At 34.7% G+C, this 20,517-nt stretch overlaps 1 protein-coding gene across 1 annotated transcript; it reads right to left on the bottom strand.

Moving 5' to 3' along the window:
* Nucleotides 1-2,860: 2,860 nt before the first annotated feature.
* LOC145032589 (root allergen protein-like) lies at nt 2,861-3,605 on the bottom strand. Its single transcript, XM_078981455.1, has 2 exons — nt 3,384-3,605; nt 2,861-3,279 (listed from the first exon to the last, which is right to left on the bottom strand). The coding sequence occupies exons 1-2, from the start codon at nt 3,562-3,564 to the stop codon at nt 2,984-2,986; spliced, it is 477 nt and encodes a 158-aa protein (XP_078837581.1). The 5' UTR covers nt 3,565-3,605; the 3' UTR covers nt 2,861-2,983.
* Nucleotides 3,606-20,517: the final 16,912 nt, after the last annotated feature.

The following is a 20,517-nucleotide window of genomic DNA, read 5'->3' as shown; positions in this document are numbered from 1 at the left end:
ATATAACACTTATATGAAAATACAAATTAACAACTTACATATTGTTTCCTGACTGTAGGACCACTAAATACCCCTTGACGATCTGTATTAGCCTTACGAAATACTTCGATTCGAGTGATGTCCTATTTAACATTAAAAATTAGATTAATTATAATTTAAATAAACAGTTAAGTATATCATAGCTTACTTCTTTAAAACATGCATTGTTCTACGAGCACGATCCTCCTCTGTTTACAACTTATTGTTGTGCACGGACTCCTTTGTTTGACGCTGAACGCTTTAAAATTTTGGGCGTTTGAAAATGTTCGGCTGCTTGCGCCCAACTTTCACGAGACATACCATAGGGGGGTTGGCCAATGCCCTTGGGATATCTGTAACCCCCCCCCCCCCCCCCCCCCCCCCGACATTCTAAAAATAAGTATGCGCTTTATTTTTTCGGCCTCTATAAACTTTTTGTAAAGTCACATCAATGCTCTGTAATAACTGAGCACGCTTAGGATCCAAGTTAACCTTCTCCAAATCAAACTTATTCTACAAATACAAAACAATTAGTTAATTAAATATCAATCAGAACTAAACATAAAATATTATCCATGTTACCATTAAAGCGGGGGGAGCATTGTCCTAACTAGATACATTCAAAGGGATGTTCATCCACATATACCTCCCAATCTCACGGGTAAACCAATTACCATGGTTCGCGACAGGGGAATATATGAACTCTCTGTCGAAATCCAATTCCACGAGCTTTCCCTTGTTTGCCCGTATCAACTTTGATAGTTAGATGTTTTTTTGCTAGGCCTCTTCTTTTTTAGGAAGCTCAGATGAAAAATATAATTAAAAATATTAGTCACGATAGCTTATAACAAATGTATAAAAATAGCTAATAAATATAACATAATAACACTTACCATCTTATTTGTGTTGTCCACGACCAAAGCCTACCGGAGGTGGTGGATCCCTGGCTTTATCACCTAAATGTCTTAGTCCCATAACATCCGCCATCACGTAGAATAGTATCTTCCAACTAAACCTCATATATAGACTGTAAAATTACAATATGAATAAAAGGTACTCATATTGCATACAAATACACAAACTAAATATATAATTTTCTTTACATACAAATACACATATAAAAAATAATGCTTTCCATTATAGCACCCTAATTTTTTTTCCTGTTTTTTCATTATAACATCGTAGTTTCTAAATTGCATACAATACATACATACATACATATACATACAAGTACACATATTACATATACATACAAATACACTTTCCTTTATAGCATTAACTTTATTTTATAATTAATTTAAAATTACTAAAAGTGTGTTGTAATTAATAACCTACCTAATTAAGCTAAAATTGTAATGACCAACATTAAGTCACTAACAAAATTAAACACTTTGAAACTATATTAACAAGAAAATAATATATATATATATATATATATATATATATATACACACACACACACACACACATTATACAAACAAATACACATCACATGTTTTCTACATATACTCATTATAGCATCATACTTTTTATCTATTATACCGACCTAAATTTTTTTCATTTTTTTCTAACATACAAATTACACATTCACAAATAATACATATACAAATAACATACAAATAGAAAAAAAAATACTAATGTACAAACACATACATGCATCATACACATACAAATACATTCTACTTATAAAATGAAATATGAAAAGGAACCTGTGATAATCTAATTTTGAAATTTTTGGCAAGAATTCCATAATTCCGGCAATAATTCTGGCAACAACCTTAAATTAAAAGTTTAAACTCAATAAATAAACATCAAAACAGATGAAGAATTGAAAATAGGGAAGAATTTAGACCTTAAATCAGTAAAAATTCCAGAATTGAAGTCTCCTCTTGGTCGCCGATAATGAAAGTCTAGGTCGCCGGTAATGGAGGCAATGGAGATTTCGACGACGGCAACAACTTTCGTGTGTGCAATCAGCGACGGCGGTGGTGTAAGAAGGGGGAGACCGGCAATGGAGAGAATGAGAGAAAGAGGCAGACAGAAGATGCATGAAACAGAGAACTGGAGGGGTTATTTGTGCGGAACTTTAGCGGCGACGGGTATTAGCGGCAACTCAAGGGTATTAGCGGCGACACCCCTGGAGGGAAAAGTTAGCGCTTTTTTTTCACGTCGTTACAACCGTTCGATTGAATACAGATCGAACGGACATGGTTCATTTGACGCGGATAGCTACTGTTTGGGTATTAGCGACGACATGTAACACGTTATTTACATGTCGCGACTTTTTTTTGTAGTGTTTAACATATAGTCACGATTTGCTTTTGATATAGTCATGGAACTAAAACGTGGTCATAACTTATCATTAGTGATGGGACCTTTTGTCACGTTTTGAGTAAAATTAAAGACTGAGTAAATGTCTATGGTCATAGTTTGTTCGCATGGCTAATGACGTTTTGTGTACTAATGAAATGGACGGCTTGTAGTTTAATCAACAATCAAACGGGGATACAGATTAAAATACATACAAGTGTCCAAAATGAAGAAACAAAAGCCTTTGTCCTAAAAAAATGGCTAGAGAAAAAGGGGAAATTTTTTTTCGTATTTGAAGAAACTTGTCGGGAGAAAATGGCTACTTGGCCGCTCCTTCAAGTGGCCATACCTAGTCGCCGTTTCAATAAAAACCATCAATTCAGTGTCGACCAAGTGGCCAACAATTGAACGAACTGGTTTGGTCAAAAAACTCAAATTATGAATTCTCAGCAAGTGGCAAATTTACGCTATAAAAATTATTCCAATGATTTTCAAATTCTCGAACGATTGTGTATATGAAGCATCACCCAAATAAACAATACTTGTATGATTATACATTATCAAACAAAACAAGTACACATAAAATATTACAGGATTGAAATCCCTTTTATTTTTGCTGGACCATGAACACGACACACCATCTATATAATATTGATTAATAAGTGTGAGGATTTGCATGGATAAAACTCTCAATCGCCTTGAAAGTTTTCTTGAATCCTTCTTTTGTCATATTGATAGCTTCCTCAGGAAGTTGAGTTTCACCTTTACAGTTATGCACAATGGTAGACTTGTATACACATCCACCATCAGGTGAAGGTATAAACTTAACATGATGAGTCATTGAATCTAGTTGTCCCATCAACACATCTCCTTCAAAGATTGTGTAAACAACAGCGAAGTTGTCACTATCAACAACATCAAGTTTCGACTTTCCGCTTGTAAATGGGACGCCTGTGTTATCCCACAGTAAATTGGATAAAAAACCAAAATACATGTCAAATATACTAAATCAATTTAAAAGAGTATGTATAAAAAGTTAATTAGATTTTACTAACCATCGCCAAAAGAGATGTCCCTGATAGTTCCAGCGCCTCCATCACCTTCGATGGTCACTAGGGTTTTGTATGTTTCTGGATCGACCTTTGGTGCAATGTTGTTAAAGTCACGATAGGCATTGAAAAATTTGGAAGCTGGGATGGAAGAAGAGACCTCGAACTCAGAAGTAACAACTGTCATGATATCAAATCACTCCTTAAAATTTTATGAATTTTGCTTCTTTGAAATGTGATATTTATAGAATTATGTGGGTCACAAACAGATGAATAGTGAGTATTATTTTAATTTATCAATTATGGAATTGTTGAATTTTGAGAGTTTATCTGTTTGAATATTCCTACGTTCAACATTGGTGTACTATTATTTTAAATTTATTAAATATGGATTAGTTGCATTTATGAGTCAACGTCTGTTTGGACTTTGGACATTTTCCAGGTTCCAAAGCGGACAATTTTCTAAATACATATTAACCAAATACGTTCATACCATTTCTTATATTAAAAATTATATAATATTTAATCAAGTATATAAATTGATAAAATTAATTTATAGTAAATGATAAGTGAGAAAAAAACAACATAGAAACTAAATCATGTTTTTAGACGTACGGAGATAAAGAGTATGTTTGGTAACTAGTTTTCCAGTACCTTTAGTAACTAGGTTTTGAGAGCTTTTATAAGCTTTTAATATTTTAAGAAAAAAAAAATCAAATTTAAAAAAACTTTAATTTACCAAAGGATCAATAGCTTACCGATATGGAATGATCATCTCATATGACAGGTCAGGGGTTCAAATCTCGGTGGAGATATAAATAGTTATTTAGGAGTAAAATGGTTAGTTTACCGTTTAAAAAAAAGACCTTAATTTTGTCAGGAGTACGATCCTAAAAGTTTTAGTTAAAAAATAAAATAAAATAATAAAAAATATATAATCAAGAGTTAATTTAAATAGTTATTAGAGCTTGTAACTTGTACATTTATTTCATTTTATATTACAAAAGCTACAAGTGCTTTTATGGAACAAAAATTCTACATAAACAAAAGTTAAAGTTACGACTTCAAACATCGAGTTACATATACTTTTGCCAAATCAAATGGTAATTAAAAATTTATTTTTCCAATATACAATATATTTTCTCCAACACATTCCAATTTATGTTCAAAATAGTTATATATGAATACTGTCAATAAGTTCTTTATCTAAATATTTAAAAACAAAATAGTTACTCAAATATGAAAAATAAATAAAAATAAAAAAATAAATAAAATAAAATAAAAATAAGAGTAAACTATATGAATGATCTATGTGGTTTGGGGGAATTTGTGTATTTGATCCCTTATTTATTTTTTTAATTCGGATGATCACTATTATTTATTTTTGTTGCGCGTTTGGTTCCTGTTTTACCTAAAAAGACTATTTTACACTTATTAACTAATTTATTTAAATAATTTTCTTATTTATGTATTTATTCTTTATATATTTAAAAAAAATAGACCCCACATATTTGTATCTCTTCACCGTCTCATCTTTCATCCTCCTCAACTTCTATTTCTTTTCCATCTATAGTGATATCGACGTCTTCATCATTCATTCTTTTTCCGGTCCTTCAACTCTGTTGCATCAACACCACATGCAACCCATTAAAGATGAAGAGATAGTGAGTTATGATGGTTGGTCGTCAGAGTTGAATGACCAAAAAAAGGACGGTGAAGACGTTGATGTCACTAAAGATGGAAATGAAATAGAAGTTGTAGAGGATTAGAAATAGGATGGTGACCGCAGATTAAAATTTTCAAATGTGGTTTCAGGTTTTCGGTAAGGAGATACAGATATGTGGGGTCTAATAATTTTTTTTAATATATAAAAATAAATATATAAATAAGAAAATTAATTTAAAAATAAATTATTAAGAGCACAATAGTCTTTTTAGGTAGGACAGTGACCAAACGCGCAACAAAAATAAACAGTAAATACCATCCGAATTAAAAAAAAATTAATAAGTTAGGGACCAAAATGACAAATTCCCCCAAATCGCAGGACCAGTCGTAAAATTTGCTCTTACCTGTTGTAACCGCATGATGTATTCAGTTACAACAAGTTATAATGGTCATATGTGAACATTTCCAATAAATTTATTACCTAAATGTGTAAATAAAAAAAATAAAAAATAAAAAATAAAAAAGTTACTCAGAAGTAAAAATACCGAAAAATTAATTATTTTAATAAGTCATATTCTCATATATCTTTTTTATGTTCGACGATATAGGTTTCAATTGGTGTATTATATTTATATTATGATTATAGGTTTCAATTGGTGTATTATATTTATATTATGATTCCAATGACAATATATTTCAAACAGTCATGTAATTCTGCATTTATCGCTATCAAATATTTCATATTTCTTTTGTGTGTTCACAATATAGGTTTCAATTGGTGTATTATATTTGTATTATGATTCCAATGACTATATATTTCAAACAGTCATCCAATTAGAAGTAAAAGGAGAGAATTGATATTTCTTTTGGATTTTATTTAATATGTGATATTGTATATACTTTTAAATATTTAAAGTTAGAATTAAACATGACAAAGTTCAAGATTTTTAGGATTTAGCAATCAAACATTTTCTGTTTTTATTATTGTCTAAAATTTAAAGTTATAATAGTTAATGAACTGAATATGATCTCTCGATCAACATTTAACGTTTTATCCATATAAAATTTATGTTAAATTCAAACACTTTATTCATACATAACATAATAAGAAAAAAATACTCCATTATCAATGTTGTAAATTCGTTCGACACTAGCTTGGCGGTCGACTAGTGTTAATGGATTAATTGATCTTGGCGGAGATGAATCGTTGATTACTCGGAGACCATAGATTATTAAAAAACAATTAAAATTAATCAAATGTTATTATATCTTAAGAAAAAGAAGTACTTCGAAATTAGAAAATAAGAAATTTTGTAATTTGAAATTATGAAAATACGAAAATATAAACATTTTGGTATTATATTTGAAATTTTGAATATTTGAAAATTTTGGAGTAAAAAAAAATTGATTTTTTGAATATTTTTTTAAATTTTTAATTTTTTTTCTTTTTTGACTTTTTTACTTTTGTTGACCGATTAATCCCGCCAAGACCGATTAATCCCGACAAACCCGATTAATCCTAAATTTCCAATTAATACCCTAATCATCGACGGTTGGAAAACGTCAAACGATTAATCCACGATTAATCCCGATTTCTGCAACCATGTCCCTTATGATGTGTTTAGTTGCAAAAAACTTTTTTCAATTTTTAGAGGATTGAAATGTGTTTTCATTTTCATTTTTCTGTATAAATTTTATAAAATGTGTTTTAGCTAAAAACTGATTAAGTTCATTATCTATTATTGAAAATTATAAAACGTGTTTGGATTTGTAATTTGTATCGATTTTCATACTCCAAAATTGTGTTATTTTAAATAATACAAAACAGAAACAAAAACATAAACCACACCTCACCCGCCTATCATCTCGCACAACCATCACCCTACCCACCCGAACATCATAACAATCCACACCTAACACTAACACCCCTACAAACTCACCCTCCACCCAACCTACCCACCAACCCCTATGGTACCCGCCCCAACTATGCCCATATATCCACAACAAACTCATATATCTCCATAAACCATCCACAACCATATGTAGCTACTCACATACTTACTCATCACACCCTTTCCAAACCTATACACACTCGCTTACCCTTACCTATCCACATCCCATCATCATCACCCAACCATAAGGTAGGGGTAGGTGAGTTAGGGTCGGGTTTATGAGCAAGTAAAGGTGGGTGGGTAGGTATAGATAGTTATAGGTGATGGCGAGGTGGGGTGGGTGGGGGTGGTGGTAGATAAGTAAGGAGGGTTATGTAAGGGTAAATAGAGGTGGGTTAGGTAGGGTGGATGGTATGATGGATGTGGATAAGGGCATGGTGGGTAAGGCTGGGTGGAGATATGTGGCTATATGTAGGTAGGGTGGGTCGTAAGGATGGGTGAAAATGTGTAGCTTTTGGTGTGTAGGGGTAGATGAGGAGGTTGGGCAGGTGTAGGGATAGGTAGAGTTGGTTTGTATAGGAGGGCTGAGGTTAGGTGGTGTAAGGGAAACCAAAAGTAAAGAGTAGCAAGACTAATAAAGAGGAGATTATAGATGAAAAAAGAAACAAGAAGCTTTGATGAAATGGAAAAGTACATGGAAAAGGCATTTAGAGATAGGTTGGGAATTGGAGATACTTATTTGAAGGTGGAGATAGATCTAAAGACTAGTGACAAATATGAAACATTGATTTGACAAAGACATGATTACTCTTTCTTTGAGTGGTTTTAGAATTGTTTATATTTTTAAGGTTGAAAAGAAGTCGAGAGCATATATGGAAGTTGTGCAAGTAAAATATTTTTAATAAATAAACTATTACAATATATTTGCATAGGTTTTTAACATTTTTCAATCTTGTAATTTTCAATATTTTATATTGATCTTCTCAATAATATAACTTTTTTTTGTTTATGTTTGATGTTTAGGTTGTAGATCTGGAAAGTTCATCACTAGATAATGTTTAGTTAGATTAATTGATTGTAATGGCCTTTACCATATATAATATCACTCTCATCTATATAACTTATTTACTTTTCTTCTTATTTTATGCTTATGTAACTCTCATTGATAAATGGTAGGTGTAGAAGATGCTTTTTGGTTAGAGCATCTCCCATGCATAAATCGTTACAACTAGATTTCCCGCTAACAATTTGATTAAAAAGAATCTTTAATAAATCTTTTACCCAAATGCATATAAATTTGTATAATTTTTTTTATCTCTTGATAATAACTTAGCAGATAAAAAACCTTTTCTTAAAAAGTAATTTCCTAAAAAGTCACAATTCTTTAAAGGATATATTTAAAAGATAAAAAAAGTTTTTAAAAATGTTGCATTGGAAATGCTTTAAGATCAACTTTTATCCAAAAAGTTTAGAATTCCCAATTAGTGATTCACATAGGCCTTCATTAGCATCATCAATATCTACATCTTCAAATTTGATTTTTTTTAGAATTAAGTGTGTTCAGACGGATGCTTTGATATCTCATGAATCAAAAAACCATTAAGCATATGTTAGATTGAGCACTCAAGCGTACAAAATACTTTAGAGAAATTAAATAGCCTCTTATATTTTCTTCCTACTCATCCTCTTGCCCATGTTAAAATGTGATAAGTGTATGAAAACATTTTTAATTTCATTAAATATGAACATGTTAATATTTAACATGGATAGAAAGATGAGTAGGAAGAAAATGTAATAGAATATCTAATTTCTCAATACTTTAATATGTTCCTTTTGTGAGGAGTTGTAAGGAAATAATTAGGATCCAAAAACTAAGAAATGTTAAAATATGTTAAAATATTGGGTTTCTACTAACGATGGAAAAACTATCAAAAACACAATCTCAAGATTGCAATGCAAGATGAGTTTTTCTTGCTTTTTTTTTCAAGTTGTATAATTTTAGTTTGGAGACACAAGCTCTTAAAGCCCTAGTTTTTTTAGTACAAAGTCCATTCCATAAATGATATTACTACTATCATGACAAACTAACTGAAAAACCTAGTTTTTAGTTGATAAACTAGCTTATTATATAATAGATTTTGGTCAAAGGTAGCTTATAAGCTAGATTGTAATGTAAGTTGATATTAATGGAAATTTAGATATATAACTAAAAGAAAAAAATGGAGATAGATAAGGTCATACTTAAAATATCTTTTAAAAAAATCGAAAAGATAGTTTATTTTTGCCAAACTTATAGTTTATTTTTGTCAAACATAACCTTAAAATTTTATTTATTCACAAAAAGAAGGTGGGTTTTAAATAAGTCCCCATTCCCTTTCTAGAAAAAATTTGGTTATCCTGTGGCTAAAAAAATATAATTCTTCATACATGTCAACTGATTATGGTAAAACATGATATTGTTTTGTAGGGACTTTGGTATGGGATGACGGAGTCAACCACGACATAGGATAGAGAGTTGATTGCACCAACAATACCACCATGGCGATGAATTCTTCGAGGTGAGGGTACCGCCAAAGTGATTCCAAGAGGGTTGCTTTACCCGTTGCATCTCTCTCTCTCTCTTATATATATATATATATATATATATATATATATATATATATATATATATATATATATATATATATATATATATATATATATATATATATATATATATATATATATATATATATATATATATATATATATATATCAGCTATGCTTAGGTAGTTGTATATCATGCTTAAATATTTGCTCCAAAATAGTTTGGAATGTTATTAATTAGTTTTATATATTTTTAATTTTTTATGAATTATTTTTGTATAATTTTTATTAGTTTGTATTTATTTTAAAGTAAAAAATTGAGTGGATCGGAAGATATGAGAAAGTTGGGTTTTCAAATATTATGGTATAGGAAGCATGGAATGAGAGGAAGGAGAAAACACGCGATGAGTATAAGCGGGCACCCATCCTAATTATTAAGAACATGAACCGATGGTTTTTGAGATGTAAGAACAGGAACCATAATTAGTAATAAAGATTCTTTAGATTTTGTTTTGAAACCGGAACTGGATCTTTTAACGGATATTTTGTTGTTTTAAGCCTTTTTACTATTAGAAATCAACCTTTCAAACTATTAATTATTAAAAACTTATATAATCATAACTCATGGAAAATTAACTTTGCAAAAGAAAATATGTATGCTTGTTTATTTTCATGAAGCTATAAATAAAAATAAGAAACTTCATAATTTTTAATGAATTATACATATGTTTTTTTTTTAATTTAAGCAAAGTATTAACTAAAACTTTTGCTACTGGACAATTAGTCAATTATGTAACATCCTGTTTCCTGATATTTCTGAGCTATAGACCGAAAGTTGATTGTGTAAGATTTTGGGCCTTAAGGAGGCAAAGTTTAATCCTTTTGGAAGTGGGTAATGATAGTTAAGATATTTTACCCTTAAATGTTGTTTTGGGTCGAATGGTAGAAAGGGAAAAGTCACAGGTGGGGTTCTTGCGTGAAATATGTATTTTTTTTGGAGAAGTTTTTAGTCCAATATATTTAGATAATATTGTAGAGATCTTCAACACATTTCCATGGATATAAAGAACATCGAAAACAAAGTTGGAACAAAGAAGTTACGACCATTTGAAGTTATGATGATTTTTGGATTAGCCGCGTACGCAGGGCGTACTAGGGCATACCAAGTATGTTGGGTGTACTAAGAGTATGCAGGACATACGTGATCAGTTCCCAAACCCTGTTTTCGTGGTTTAAGCTCTATTTAAGCTCCTTAACTTCCCCAAACCCATTCCATTCTCAACCTCCACCTCTCTAACACCCTCTCTCAAAACGCTAACCCTAGATTGAGCCTTATGAGAAAAAAGAAGGTGCTTTTAAGTGCTTTGGAGTGTTCTTGGTGCACCTTGGAGAAGAAGGAACTCATTGAAGAAGTGTTGGTTGCATTGGAGCTTTTAGATCTAGACCTTTTTACCTTGATATTTCTTTTAGAGTTATAAAGTTTGAATTTTGATGATGAAATTATCAGATCTAGCTAGTTTTGGGTGTTATGAGGTTTTGGTCACTTTATGTGCATAAAGTTTAGATTTAGGAAGTTTGTAACCTTGTTATGGATAAAGTTGGAAACTTTATCCATCTAAACATCATTTTGATTCAGATATGAAGGTTGGAGACTTAGACTTAATGGATTAAGTTGAAAAAGATGCCCTTTGGGTCCCTTGGTGACTTAAAGATTAAATCTTATATGTTGGGACCATTCTAATGGATAAAGTTGGAAACTTTATCTATTATGGAGTTATTATGAAGCATAAAAATTTGATCTTGGCCCTTCTATCTCTTCCATACAAGAGTGTGATGTCTTATTAGGTTAAGAACTTAATGGTTATGGACATTAAGCACTTTATAGTCATGCAAAGTCATAAAGTTGGAAACTTTATGACTTAGGACATCATTTTGGGCTTGGATCAGAGTTTTGGACGTAACAGCTTAATGGCATAAACTCTTAATGGAGTTTTAGGACTGGGCTGCATACGATGGGCGTACCTGGTGGTACGTTGCACATACAGGGTCAGCGCCCCGATTTTAGTCAACATCAGAGTACGTTGGGCGTACTCCGATGCGAAGAAATATTAACTTTTTGACCTTGCCCGTTGACTTTGACTTTGACCAGGTTTGACTTAAGGGTATTTTAGGTATTTTGAGCTATAGTTAAGACTTGGTCTCTATCTGTTGAATAGGTGACCTGTAGAGCTGGTATTCAGAGCAGTGTATTGTTCAACTATTCGTTAAACTATAAGGTGAGTTTTCCTCACTATACGCGTGGGTCGAAGACACCAATGTCGGCCCACTAGATTATTTATCCTGCTCAGGATAGTGATATGATAGTTGTAGCTGTTCGGTGGATCCGTATGATTAGCTGTATCTGCAGGCTCTGTGTATATGTTTATTTGTTGCATATGTCGACATGTTTTGTTAGTTTGACGTGGTCCTGCTTCATGCTATACGATAAGACACCCTGGGACAACGAGATAGGCTGTAGGACCTATGAGGCGGTACAGTCAGGTCGGAGGCCTATGGAGCGGTCTGGACATGTTGTAGGCCCTGCGAGGCAGTACGGTCATGCCAAAGGCTCGTAGAGCGGTCTGGATAGGGTGTAGGCCCTACAAGGCTATCCAGTCATGTCGAATGCTCGTAGAACGGTCCAGATAGGCTGTAGGCCCTGCAAGGCGGTTCAGTCAGGCTGGTTGTTCATAGTGTATGCTTGTTTGTTGTGGTGTGCCGGTACCTTGGGGGAATTCACTAAGCTTTGGCTTACAGTTTTAGTTTATGGTATCAGGTACTTTCGAGGATCGTGGGAAGGCGAAGGCGTGATCATACATAACTTCCTGTTTCTATGTCTTCGGGTCTTGGGAAAACTTTGATTTTGAAATAATGTTTTTGGTAACAATGACTCGTTTGTAAACAATGATGTTAAATGATTGATTTTGAAAATTTAAAATTTCTTTGACTTTTCGGATGTTACAAATTACGTTGTAACACCCGTTTCTCATGTACTTTTCATTTGTAGCTTAAATAAACAATTTTTTTGCTAAATTGGTCCTTACAGTGGGGGTACACAATGTGTATGTAGGATGTAAGTCATTAAAGATTGACTGGGACATCATGCAGTACGTTATGCGTACATAAGGTGTACACATGGCGTACTCATGCTCATCCCCAAACCCTAAATTTTAGGGTTGAGACCATATTTAAACACCTTAAGTCCCTTGAGGCCTCTTCATGCTCAACCTCCATTCTCCCCAAAGAATTCGTTTACAACCCTAGTTACTTTGTGAAGATCTTGAGCATTTTGAGTGAGTTTTTGTGTGTTTTGTGAAGAAGGGATCCATTAAAGACGCATTGGTAAGCTTGAATCTTGAAGATCACTTCCATCCCATTTGCAAGCTTCAAAAGGTATCAATCTTGAACCTTTATGATTCCTTGGTTTAGATCTAGGTTAGCTTAGAGCTTTACATGCTTTTGGTCCCATAGTTTTAGTTCTTGTGAGTATAAGCTACTCCAGAGCTTGTAATTATTATATCTTGTCATTTCTGAGGATTTTAAGTCATAAAAATGGGTTCTTGATGGTTTCTTTTCACACATGCAAGGGTTTGGAGTCATTAGAGGATGTTAAGGATCTAGAGTTTAGTTTTGGACTCCATTAAGGCATGCAAATTCATAAAGTCGACAACTTTATGGCTTTAGATGTCCGTCGGAGTTAGATCTGAGGGTTGTACGTTTGATATTCAGTTATTAAGAGATTAATAAGGAGGTTAGCAAGTTGCTTAGTTACGCAGGGCGTAACCTCTGAGAACACCAACGCGTAGTGAGGCTTGGGCCCATTTTCTGTGGAACGGTTCTACGCATGACATAGAGCTAGGGTACATAGAGCTTGGGTGGGGTCTACCCTTGGAAGGCTAAAATGGTATTTTACCATAGTGAGAGAGAATATGAAATGGACCTTTGATTGTGGGTTATTACCCTAATTATTAGTTAGGTTTGGCTTTGATATGTTCAATGTGAGGAGCTTTTGTACCAGCAACGTGTGTAAGATTTGGTTATCTTCAGATTGAGGTGAGTCTCCTCATTGTATTGGTGGGTCGAAGGAACCAATGTTGTCCCATTAGATTATGTTTATAGAATTCTAGTTGTCTCTATGACTCTTGCATGTCTTTATATATACGTTTGGGTAGGGCCCATTATATATGTTGGGTGGGATCCACTACATGTTACTGACAGATATATACCAGGTGGGGCCCGATGTATGTATGGTATATGGTATTTAAGGGTTATGTTTATGGTTTCAGATACCTCTGGTTCATAGAGGAACGGTTTGGCACGATCACACAACATCCACCAGTGTTCTGCATTCTATGATTTTGATTTGTACTCTGATAACTATTTTCTACATTGTCACACTTTTATTGCTTTTGAAATGAATTATTGATGGTTTTGGTTGACTTAAAAATAAAAAAATTTATGTAGTATTTAATTATCTTACAAGTTGGTATTAGATCCTTGGTTTGAGGGATTCGAGCACATTCTCGAGTGTGACTGAACTCAAACTGAGGTATTGGTAGAAAAAAAATTCCAAAAGGTTTTTTTTTATAAAAGAAGGGTGTGATGCGTGCAATATGCCAAGCTCAAGTAAGTATTTCCCAAAATACCCATACATGTGTATTTGTTTCAATATGTGTATACGTGTATAGCATGCTAGATTAAGGCTAAGGATCTTCTCAGAATTGAATAATGGAATGTTAGGGAAAATGCCTTGTATGTATGTTGTATGAGCCTTTAGAACTATATACTAGTATGGATATCTGATGATTGGATAGAATGGCCTAAATAGGTATTATGATGTTTTAGATTTCCATATGCCCGAATGTTGCTTGCTTTGTGCATAGTAGGACTCATGTAACATCCCGAAAATCATAGGGTAAACATTTCATTTTTAATATATATTCGAAGATTCATTTATCTTTATTCAAACATTTAAAAATATTCCAAAGTAAAATAATTATCAGAGTAAAATCCCAAAATCACGAATTGCGGAAAAACACGGGTGTATGCATTGCAATCAAGTCAGACCCTTCCCTTTTGAACTAGAAGTACCTGAAACCATAAACCACAAACTATAAGCACAAAGATTAGTGATTTCCCCAAATACCACACACCATACATATCATACAAGCCATACATATCATACATATCCAACAATCAATATAAAGTGTTATGTACCAACCATAGTCTTGCCATTATGCCATAAGTTGTATCATGGACTTCCTTGCCAGACTGGGGGCCAAAACCCTGCGTCTTACAGCCAAGTGCAAGGACCAACCTCCTGGTCTTCCATGCAAGCATCAGAAAGATAACTAGCATACAATCTACAACTACTTAACTAATTAATTACCAGATTTCAGACCTGGTCTTACATACAGATTACTTGGAGCCGTCTCCTGGTCTTTTATACAAAATGCCAAGGGCCACCCCTCGGTCTTCCTATGATACATAAACCAAATGGGTTGATATTGGTGCCTTTGAACCATAGAAACAATGAGGAGATTCACCTCAGCAGCTAAACCCACGAATAAATATTTGACCCCTGATCCACTAGAATCCCCACGCTATCAGACAAATAACACCCAATTAACAATTGGGTTCCAAACCAAATCCAATAATCCATACATGGTATAAAACAAACCTTATAACCTTAACCTATTTGTGTCACATCCCCAAAATCTCGGCCAGAAAAGACCAGTTTCATTTATGCTTTTTAAACATTTTCAGAGTAAATCCTTTTGATTCTAAAAGAGATGCGGAATTTGTTCCCAAAAACAAAACATGATAAAAATATATTATTATCAAAACATTTCATAGAGAAATATAATTTCATTTCATAATCAAAAATCGGGATGTCATGTTCCGCTACAGACCATAAAGCATAAACGATAACATTACAAGTCATTCAACAAATATATACATATACAGACTAGTAAACAAAACAACTTGATGATTCTTCCATCTTATGCCCTTGCGCCACTTCCTGTAATACAATTAAACTGAGTGGGTCAGGCTTGAGAGCCTGGTGAGCATGTAGGGTTTTCAACCCACAATAAATAATTATATTTAATTCAACAATCAACAATAAACCCGATTACCCATTCCCGTTATCATCACTTTACGTCCCTAAAAATAACATCTATTATAAGGAACCTAATTCAGGATTTTCATCGGGAGGACATTACTGCAGAGGGGCTTCCTCAACAATAAGTGTCCTAAAGGCAACCATGTGGGGGATAGAGTACACCGGTGAACACGTCGTTCACAACACCTACAGGTTATGAGCCTGCTAGTGTTCCACAGGACAATCTAGAATAGTCCGTGGTCGTCATCCATACTTTGCTGAATGACTAGAATAACACCAATAACACTGATCCTCTCATCTGTTTATTACACACTAACTATCTACCCATGTTCTACCCAACATATCAGTAGATAAAAAAAATACATTTTTATACATAGTTTAAAAACCTGTATAACATGCTTTAATCAATACATATTCCACATAACAGATGAGGCACACACACATAACACATATTTCATAGAGAATAAATCAGATCTATAGGATATAAGAGAGTGAATATACACTCACACGTATAACAACAAAGTATATACACATAACACGTATTTTATATAAAATACTTCATAATATTGCGTTGGAAAAAAATAACTACACACTCACTTGATCAGAAGATGATCGGGCAGCACTACGGCTTGCAGAAGAGGTGTTTCTCTATAGATCTGGAAGATCTTCACAAAAACCGGGCTGCTCGTGGGCAAGGCTTCGGCTCGGGAATAACGCTCTTCTGGATCCTCGGGGCTTCGGATCTTACTTCGGGGCTCAGGAATATTACCGGGGCTTCGGGGTATAAACGGCACGCTAAACGAGGAAAAACTAGACAGAAAAGGATGGAAATTGTAAAAGAAAATCGGCTATCTTCGCATCCCCTTTTATAGGGCTGAGCCTCGGGGTTACGCTGGGCGTAACTTCGGGGTACGCGGGGCGTACTGCCTCGGAAGCCGTCATCCCTTGCGTCATCGGCCCTCTACGTCATCGCTTACGACTCCGGAGCACTCGAGTGGTACGCTGGGCGTACTTCGGATGAGTCTGCTAACTCCTCTTCGGATAATATTGAGATTTAGAATTAAATTTAAATATTAAATATTTAATAAACTTCGAAAATTCATATCTATCTCTCATACGAACTCCATTTTTGACGTTCTTTATATCCACGCGTAGATGAGACTACGCTCTACAACTTTCGTTTAGACTCCGTTGTCTAATTTTGACTTTATTTTTATTATTTATTTTTAGGAGGCCAGGACAGAAAAACTTCGTTATAAATTCATAACTTTTTCGTCCGACGTCCGTTCTCGCCTAACTTTTCATCGTTTCGCTACTAACAATGAGATCTTCGATTCTCGTTTAGATTGTTTCGGCTAAAAACCGCTCGATCTCAAATCGAGTATTCGGGTTGCATACTGCCGAGTCGAAACTTCAGAAAATCATAACTTCCTCATACGAAGTCAGATTTGGGCGTTCTATATATATTTGGAAACCTCGTTTCAACTACTAAAACATTATACAAAGATATCAAGTTTATTTTACACTTAAATTTTGACGCTTATTTTATTCTTAATTAATCACATCACATAATTAAGCAATTAAGCACAAAGCACATAATACTCAAATAATACGTTCTTATTATTTCAAATTGGGGTTACAAAGGTTAACCTAGACTATTACATTGCTAAAAATGGCAAGCCCAGAAACACGGGCGTTACAATTATCTCCACCTTAGAATGATTCCGTCCTCGGAATCACACATCAACAAACAAATGCGGATTGCGACCCATCATGTAACTCTCCGTCTCCCAAGTGAGATTCGGCCCATTTGTGTGTTTCCATCGGACAAGCACTAACTCAACCATCTTACGTCGCAACTTCTTAGTCTTTCGGTCAAAGATTGCCTCTGGTTCTTCAATCAACCTTTTGTTCTCATCGATTCTCAACTCCGAAAGTGGAATCATGTCGGGAACTTCTCTCGTGAACTTCCTCAAATAACACACATGGAAAGTTTTATGAATTCCATTCAGTTCTTCTGGTAGTTCGAGCTTGTAAGCTTGGTTCCCAATCCTCTGAAGAACTTTAAACGATCCAATAAACCTTGGACTTAATTTTCCCCTTTTACCAAATCTTATAAGTCCCTTCCACGGCGAGAATTTAAGCAAAACCGAATCTCCAACTTCAAAAGTCATCGGTCTTCGCTTGTTGTCAGCATAGCTCTTTTGACGATCCTGAGTTGTTAACATTCTTTCCTTAATTATTTTCAACTTTTCAGCAGTTTGATGAACTAACTCGGGTCCCATAAACTGCTTTTCCCCAGCCTCAAGCCAACAAGATGGTGTACGACACTTCTGCCCGTACAAAGCTTGATAAGGTGCCATCTTAATGCTCGAGTGGAAACTATTATTGTAGGAAAATTCTACCAAAGGTAAATGTTCATCCCAGTTACCTTGGAATTCTAAGGTACATGTTCTTAACATATCTTCAAGTGTTTGTATTGTGCGTTCGCTCTGACCATCAGTCTGCAGATGGTAAGCTGTACTTAAACACAACTTGGTACCCAATTCCTCTTGTAGACTTTTCCAAAATCTTAAGGTGAAACGACTATCATGATTCGAAACAATTGTTAGCGGAACACCGTGAAGTCTCACAATTTCCTTCACATAAGAATTCACAAGCTTCTCTATAGACCATTTCTCCTTGGCTGCTATGAAATGCGCACTCTTAGTGAATCGATCAACAACCACCCAAATCATGTCATGACCATTCTTTGTTCTGGGCAGTTTAGTGACAAAATCCATAGTAATGTCTTCCCACTTACCCATAGGCACAGGAAATGGTTCTAAACTCCCATACGGTTTCTGATGTTGTGTCTTGACTCTTTCACACGTCACACACTCAGCCACATACTTTGCAACGTCAAGCTTCATCATCGGCCACCAGTAGTAGGGTTTCAGGTCCCTATACATTTTAGTGCTACCAGGATGAATCGAGTACATGGTCTTGTGAGCTTCTTCCATCAGAAGATCTCTGACTCGTCCTGTCTTAGGTATTCAAATCCGATCTTGGAACACCTTCAGTCCATGACTGTTTATACCGAACACCAACGTTTTGCCCAAACGTTCCTCCTTTCGGTCATTCTTCTCAGAAGCTTCCTCTTGGTCTTTCTTTATACTTTCCAAAATGGTCGGGACAACTTCAATTCTCAACGCTGTTGGCCTTTTTATTTCAAGATTGACTTTCCGACTGAGAGCATCAGCAACAACATTTGCTTTACCAGGGTGGTAAAGTATCTCACAATCGTAATCTTTAAGTAATTCTAGCCAGCGTCGTTGCCTCATATTCAATTCCTTCTGATTAAAGAGATATTGGAGACTCTTATGATCAGTGAAAAGTTTGCACTTCGTGCCATAAAGGTAATGCCCCCATAATTTCATAGCGAAAACTACCGCTGCCAACTCCAAATCATGATTCGGGTAGTTCTTTTCATGCTCTTTCAGCTGCCGAGATGCATACGCGATCACCTTATCTCTTTGGGTCAAAACACAACCCAATCCAACACCAGACGCATCGCTATAAACAGCGAAGTCTTCAACTCCATCGGGTAGAGAAAGTGTCGGTGCCTCACATAGTTTCTTCTTTAGCTTCTCGAACGCTTCTTTATGCTTATCACTTCAAGCATAAGTAGCTCCCTTGTGGGTCAAAGCTGTTAATGGACTAGCGATCGAAGAAAAACCTTGGATAAACCTTCGGTAATATCCAGCTAATCCTAAAAATCTTCGGATCTCTGTGGGACTTTTCGGTTGTTCCCACTTCATCACAGCTTCGATCTTCGCTGGATCAACCATTATCCCTTCTTGGTTGACCATGTGACCCAAGAATTGGACTTCACGAATCCAAAAATCACATTTGGAGAACTTTGCATACAACTTCTCCTTCTTCAAGACTTCTAAAACTTCTCGCAAGTGTCTGCCATGCTCCCCTTGGCTTTTTGAATAAATCAGAATGTCATCTATGAACACTATCACAGATTTATCAAGGAACGGGTTACAAACTCTGTTCATTAAATCCATGAATGCTGCTGGAGCATTGGTCAGTCCAAACGACATAACCAAGAACTCATAGTGTCCATATCGCGTTCTGAATGTAGTCTTCTCGATATCCTCCTCCCTTACTTTCAGTTGATGATATCCTGACCTTAGGTCGATCTTTGAAAAATAACTTGAACCTTTTAGTTGATCGAATAGGTCATCAATCCTCGGCAACGGATATCTATTCTTTATTGTTGCCTTATTCAGATCTTGGTAATCAATACACATCCTCATGTTTCCATCTTTCTTCTTTACGAATAACACCGGCGCTCCCCAGGGTGATGAACTAGGTCTAATGAAACCTTCATCCAATAACTCCTGAAGTTGCATCATCAGCTCCTTCATCTCTGTCGGTGCTAATCGATAAGGTTCTTTTGCTATTGGCATCATCCCTGGTAACAAGTCTATTCTAAACTCCACTTGTCTATCAGGCAGTAATACGGGAAGATCTTCGGGAAATACTTCCGGATAATCACATACAACGGAAATATTTTGCATCACCTCCTTTTTCTTCTTAGCATCGATCACGTATGCCAAGTATGATGTACACCCCTTGGTCAAACATTTTTTTGGCTTTCATTAGAGAAATGATTCCAGAATTTACTTTGCGTTTTTCTCCGTACACCATAAACGATTCCTTCCCAGGCGGATTCACTTTCACTATTTTCTTTTTGCATAAAATTTCGGCATTATTGGCACTAAGCCAATCCATTCCCAAAACGATGTCGAAACCGTTAAGTTCGATAGGAAAAAATTCCTCG

Source organism: Lactuca saligna, chromosome 1, assembly GCF_052625555.1.
Source record: "Lactuca saligna cultivar CGN05327 chromosome 1, ASM5262555v1, whole genome shotgun sequence".
Classification (NCBI taxonomy): Eukaryota; Viridiplantae; Streptophyta; class Magnoliopsida; order Asterales; family Asteraceae; genus Lactuca; species Lactuca saligna.
The sequence above is the reverse complement of the archived record's forward strand: the minus strand, read 5'-3'. Positions and strand labels throughout refer to the sequence as shown.

What these genes read in the sequence shown, in the direction of transcription:
- LOC145032589 (XM_078981455.1), bottom strand. Translation starts at nt 3,564, where the DNA reads ATGACAGTTGTTACTTCTGAGTTCGAGGTCTCTTCTTCCATCCCAGCT. An exon ending in GGACATCTCTTTTGGCGATG is followed by an intron (nt 3,280 to 3,383) that starts GTTAGTAAAATC and finishes GGGATAACACAG; the next exon opens with GCGTCCCATTTACAAGCGGA.